Genomic DNA, 6,251 nt, shown 5'->3' with positions numbered 1-6,251 from the left:
CAAGGTTTTGAGCAGGATCTTCTGATGTTCGGCGGACTTCATTAGCAAAGATAGCATAGACACTTGTTCAGGGTATTTGCGCAACTGATCCACCACTTCATAGTCAGGCATATTCATCTTTTGGAAGAAAGCCTCTGCCTCTTCAGCGCTTACAGGCTTCTTGGGTGGGAAGCGCTTCCGTGTGGCATTGTTCACTTCTTGAATGTCTGAATATTTTCCAACATAAGTACTTTCTGGAAGTTCCCCCGTGATTTCTTTGCCTTTGTATGTAACCAATGTTTGTTGATAATTCCACGGTACCGTAGACGGGTCTGTCATTGGCTTCTGTGGTACGCGTCCGATAACTACTGGCTCATTCAGACAAGGCGGTTTAATCGTCCCCCGGACCACATAGGATCCTTTCGACACGTACATCGGTATTGCCCTTTTTATTTCGAATCTCTGTGGCTTCTCTGATCGACCTCGTGGAATATAGAGAACTTCATTCTTCGAAGGCAACATCGTCTCTGTTTTTGTCTCAGCCTCCTTTTCGAGCTTAGCCTTGACAATATTAGTCTTTTTTTCCCCTTTCTCTTGCTTCGGGGCTGCTTTAGGCTTTCTCTCTGCATCGACAATGGAGATTATAGCTTTCAAGGCAGGATCAAACTCCTTGTCCTCACAGATCATCCCAATCAACGGCCCATTATTGTGAGCGGGCAACGGATTGTTGGTCACATTTGGGACCTCCTCGTCCCTTAATACTATCTTTCTATGTTCTATTAAGTTCTCTACCACCCTTCTTAAAGTTCAACAATCATTGGTATCATGCCCTTCTGCTCCCGAATGATAAGCACACCTGACACCGGCTTTGTAAGCAGGTGATGCTGGATTGTGCCTTATCTGAGGGACTGGTTGCAGGAAACCCATCTGGACTAGTTTTGGGAATAGGGTAGAATACGGTTCACCAATGGGTGTGAAAGTTTGTCTTCTGGGTGATTCTTGGGGACGGAAGTTATTTTGGGGTAGTTGTGGATTATAGTGGTTTCGGTAAGGGGGTTGATTTCTGGGAGGTGGAGCTTGATTTCTGTTGGCTTGTTATTGTGGCCGGACATAAGGCTAAGTATTCATAACCGAGTATGGCTGAGGAGCATAGGCCAAATCTTGGTGAGGGTAATAATGTTGCGGGGTCCTCTCTGGAAAAAGGGGTCCGAGAGTATAGTTTCTCCTTGTGCCCGATGATGCCATGAACGTTTCTTCCCTTTTCTTTCCCTTTGCTATTCCTCTAGACCCACCCTGAATGGCTTGGGAGGTAGCTCTGATAGCAGATTGGCTTAGAATTCGACCCCTTTTTAGCCCATTTTCTACCATTTCTCCGATCTTAATTGCTTCAGCGAAAGGTTTCCCCATGGCCGACATCATGTTTTGGAAGTAATCTGATTCTTGAGCTTGGAGGAAAGTATTGACCATTTTTATTTCATCCATGGGAGGTTTTACTCTTGATGCTTGCTCGCGCCATTTAATAGAATATTCTCTGAAGCTTTCTGAGGGTTTCTTCTTCAAGTTTGACAAAGAATTCCTGTCTGGCACGATGTCAATATTATACTGAAACTGTCGAACAAAATCTCTGGCAAGATCGTCCCAAATGTGCCATCGAGATATGTCCTGATCCATATACCATTCTGAGGCTATTCCCACCAAGCTTTCTCCGAAGTATGCCATCAACAATTCTTCTTTGCTGCCAGCCCCACGCAATTGGTTGCAATACTTTTTGAGGTTTGCAATGGGATCGCCATGCCCATCATATTTCTCAAACTTTGGTGTTTTGAATCCTACGGGCAGGTGCACGTGAGGGAACATGCACAGATCAGTATAGGAAACACTCTTCTGCCCGCTTAAACCTTGCATATTTTTTAAACTCTGCTCGAGGCTCCTCATTCTTTTTGCCATTTCATCTTGTTCAAGAGCTTTGGGATTTTGGTTTTGCCCAAGCGTAAGCTCGTATTGAGGCTGCTAAGGGTGAGTGCTGGTGGTAAACCGAGTTGGTTCCATCGAGAAGGATGGTGCTTGAAATGTGAATGAGGAAGAGTCAAAATTAGGCCTGTGTGTAGCGGGTTGTGCCGCGATTGGACAGGGCGGTGCAGTGAATATGTTTGTAGCCACATCTGTCGTTGACATCCGGGGATAAAAATCAGAGGGTGATCCAGTGGAGTGGGCCGAAATGGGTACCCGAATGGGGTAGTTGGATAACTTATGGGGACGTTGGAAGTCTCACTTGTCCTAGAGAACAGGTCGGGGAATCCATGGATTACACTCGGCGGCTCTTTTCCATTATTCCAGTCATCCAACATTTCCAACATGCGAAGCCGCAAGATTCTGTTTTCTTCAGCAGTTGCTGATTCGGAAGTTGGGATGGCCGAGATTGAACTCTCTTCGGAGACAGGAATTGTTGGCAAAGGAATTTCTGAAGACATCTCTACACTTCCCTTTGATCTCGTGAAGTAAGTGTGAATACTTCCTCTCGACTTAGTGACGGGCAACTGAACACTTCCTTTCGACCTCGTAAAGTACGAATGTGAGGCCAGACCTCTGCCAAACCAAACCACCTTTCTAAAAACCTGGACTTAGCAACAAACAAACGGTTAGTTTGAAACAAATAACAGACAGGTAATCTCACGTTGGGGTGTGATGCACCTATACAGTTAAATGAATTTCTACATGTTTGCATCGATGGCATGCGTCATTCCGGCTTCTCTTTATGCTCCCCTTTATTTTTTTATTTTTTTTATTATTATATATATATATATTTTTTTATTTGAAGTTAAAAACATGACCGGATCCGACGAGGATTGCCTACGTATCACGACGCCGCGTGAATCAGATCATTACGTAGTTCAAGACAAACAAGTGTAAAAATAAAGAAACATTTTTTTATTACTAAAACAATCTATTACAAACTAACATTTTTGAAAAAGGGAGAATTATAGACTTGAAATAAATACAAACTCAATAACTACTGATACACCCTGATGAGAAAAGACAGACAAAAGACGCCAAGACGGAAAATACAGACTCGTCCTATAAATACGTTAAAGTTTTAAGAATTGGTGCCCGCGGGGCATCGTTCGGCCTCACCGCGGGCTTAGGTGCGAGGTCCCTTTCAAGTTGTTCCAGCTCATACATGGTCTGCTTGACATAAATCATCACTGCCGAGAAAAAGGTAATGCGGGTCATATCTTCGCATCGTAGACACCTCCTAATGATGGCATGGGCAATGGTCTTAATCCTATCCATGGTCTGCCTCTTTTCTATGAGTAGGTGCTTTATTTGATCATTACGGGCCTTCAAAACCCGAGAATCCTAGAGATGTTGATTCTGCCACTGCTGAATTTCTACTTCCATTTGGGTCAGTAAATCATAGCAATGTCTATTTTCAACTTCAAAGGTTCGGGCTTGCTCAACGGCTCTGTCCTCAAGAGTGGCCACCTTTCTCTTCAAATTGGCAATGGTTTGCTTGTGATCCCCTTTCAACTGCTGTAGGTACCGGTTGCGCTCTTCTGTTCTTTTTGCCCAGTGTGTCTCGAGTCCTGCTATGGTATTCTCAAGATTCTCCGACTCACTCCGGCACTCACCAATTTCCATTTTTAAACCTTTTATCAGTCGCTCATTCGACCGGCTCCGTTGTTGGTTATCAGCGGCTATCCTTATCTGCTGGATTTGGGCCCTAAGCGTCTCGTTTTCCAGGGTCAACCTGTTCTTTTCTCCCAGATCAGTAGCAACTTGCACGTTGTGCTCAAATTTTAGACCTTCAATTTGTTATTTCAGCTGACTTTTTCTTTTGCTAACCAATCCCATTGCTCCTGTGATGACTCGGCAAAATTCAGGATATGGGGTCTTTTAGCCGGCCTTTTGTGCTCAAGTTCTCTTCTGTACCACACAAGGTACCCTGGTGCTACTTCACCTTTGGCCCGATCCTGCACGCAAGTATCTGCTTTTAAACATTGGCATTCATTCCAGATCTAGCGGACTTTTGCTTCAGGGAATTGTCCGTCAGGGCTAATCTCAATTGCTTGAGCACTAAGATCTTCCTCGTGTGGAACTATCTGGCATCTCCCGAGTTGTCTCAAAACTCGATAGGGTGCGTAAGGCTGAATGCTCTTAAGTCCCATCAATAGAAAGTGGGTCCTAGCGGTTGGCATATATATGACCTCATCAACAGGCAACCATCCCAGTGTCCATTGTATTTGGCTGGCGGTGAGGATTCAAAAGAATGACGTCCATGCCGTAACTCCCTCAGGTAGACTGACCTCCTTGATTCTCGTGTAAAACTCTTCTATGCAAGTCTTCTTCGAGGAACCATAACTCAAAAGCTCAGAACGGTGGCAGAGATGTTCAGTCATCCATATTTGTAGCAGCAAATTACACCCCTCGAAAAATTCCCTCTAGTTTTGCAGGTTGTGAGAGCTCGAAAGATATCAGATACTACCATAGGTGCGAAAGTGCTTTCATTCTGAGTGAGCAAAGTACTGACGACCCCGGATATTTTCAGATCAATGTTTCCGTCTTTCCTCGGAAACACCAAAAGGCCCAAAAATGTTATCATGAAAGCCACTCGTCTATGCTCATCCCACTTCTGACGGTTACGTTTGCTGCATAGCTTGTTAACCGGATTGTTGAATCCGCCTACATGACCATATCTGTCGTATATGAAGCGCGGATTACAGAAACCTGCGGCCAAATCTGGGTTATGGACCGTCCTGGGTATCTTTAATGAATCTAGAAACTGATGCACAGTGACAACTCTTGGGGCAACCAGGTATTTTTGCCTTAATGGAACTTCAGCATTTCCGATGTAACCGGCTATTTCCTCCAGAGTCGGGGTGAGTTCAAAATCGGAGAAGTGGAAGACATTGTGTGCCGGGTCCCAGTAGGTGACCAAAGCTCTTATGATATCTCCCCGAGGCTGGATTTCCGATAAACCCGTGAGACCTTTCAAATATTTCTTGACCTCATCTTGCCCTTCACTACCTAGATCATTCCACCATAGCCGCAACTTGATAGAGACTTTAGCCATTATCGAAAAGTGTTCATTTTGCATTGTGCTCATCCTGCACATTTATTAAGGTGATTTAAGTAAAAGATTATTTGACTCAAAGATGATTTGACTATGTTTTAGAAAGAAAGATCCGATTTTCAAATACGGCCTTTCAGCACTTCGGGGATAAAGATTTTAAGGCTGTGAGGGTCAACCGATCAAAAACTCTAAAGGATGATCGAAAGTGGCCGTTTATGCAAAGTCAACCTTCCGCCGTCCCTTTCGGGAACATTTGGCTATTTTTGACAAAACAGCATCACTTGATTTATTTATGACTTTTTTATTTCTTTTTTTTTCTTTTAAAAAAAATAGTAGCCCGACATTGGGAGCACGCCCTCACAGAGCCTCGGGGACGAGGATTCTAAGGTTGTTGGGCAAATTGGTCAAAATTCAGAAAATGACCAAAAGCGGCTGTTTATGCAAAGTCAGCCTTCCGGTGCGTCCCTTTCGGGAACCTTCGGCTACATTTGACAAAAGTGGCATCACCCGACTCATTTATGATGAAATTAAAATTCTGACATTTTGGTTATTTCTGAAAAAAGGGGAGGTTGGACCCGATGAGGGTTGCCTACGTATCTCACACCCTGTGAGAATCAAATCGGTGTAGTTCGGGCAGATAAAACAAACTTCTCTTGAAAAACAAGACTCTTTTTCATTGGCAAGCAAAACCATTTTTTTTTTTAAAAAAAAAAAACTCTGTGTATTTTCTTTTTCAACAAACTATTTAAAAATGAAACTTTTCTCTTTTTTTTTTATTTACCTTCTTCATTTTCTCAATCAATAAACAACCATTTTTAACAAATTCTTCTTTTTTTTTTTCTAAAAATTCGGCGGTATTTTGACATTGGTTATTTTTCTAGAAAAATAAATAGTTATCTCCCTACACTGCTATTTTTTTTTCAATAAGTATTTTCAGAAACCGGTCAACATGCAAGTCTGCAGCAAATAAATGTGCAAAACAAACAGGATGCAGCAGGATGGTCTTTTTTTCATTTCAGGTTGCTTGTCCTAGACGGACTCAACCCCTATGTTGAGTCCCCTATGTCAAATGCAACATAATGCAAATAAGCGTTCCTACTAGGGATCCGGCATGAGGTTTCGTTATACTAGGTTTATAACCTGGGTATTTGTTCTAGACTGTATACCCGAGCTGACAACTCGAGTCGAGAAGGGGGCTACA

General features: G+C 43.1%; 1 protein-coding gene across 1 annotated transcript; it reads right to left on the bottom strand.

Moving 5' to 3' along the window:
* Positions 1 to 1,095: 1,095 nt before the first annotated feature.
* Positions 1,096 to 1,926, bottom strand: LOC138887079 (uncharacterized). The gene has a single exon (XM_070168792.1). The coding sequence runs from the start codon at positions 1,924 to 1,926 to the stop codon at positions 1,096 to 1,098; it is 831 nt and encodes a 276-aa protein (XP_070024893.1).
* Positions 1,927 to 6,251: the final 4,325 nt, after the last annotated feature.

This window comes from Nicotiana sylvestris, chromosome 3 (genome assembly GCF_000393655.2).
Source record: "Nicotiana sylvestris chromosome 3, ASM39365v2, whole genome shotgun sequence".
In the NCBI taxonomy this organism is placed as follows: domain Eukaryota; kingdom Viridiplantae; phylum Streptophyta; class Magnoliopsida; order Solanales; family Solanaceae; genus Nicotiana; species Nicotiana sylvestris.
Note: the sequence above shows the minus strand (reverse complement) of the source record. Positions and strands in the feature narration are given on the sequence as shown.

What these genes read in the sequence shown, in the direction of transcription:
- LOC138887079 (XM_070168792.1), bottom strand. Translation starts at nt 1,926, where the DNA reads ATGGCAAAAAGAATGAGGAGCCTCGAGCAGAGTTTAAAAAATATGCAA.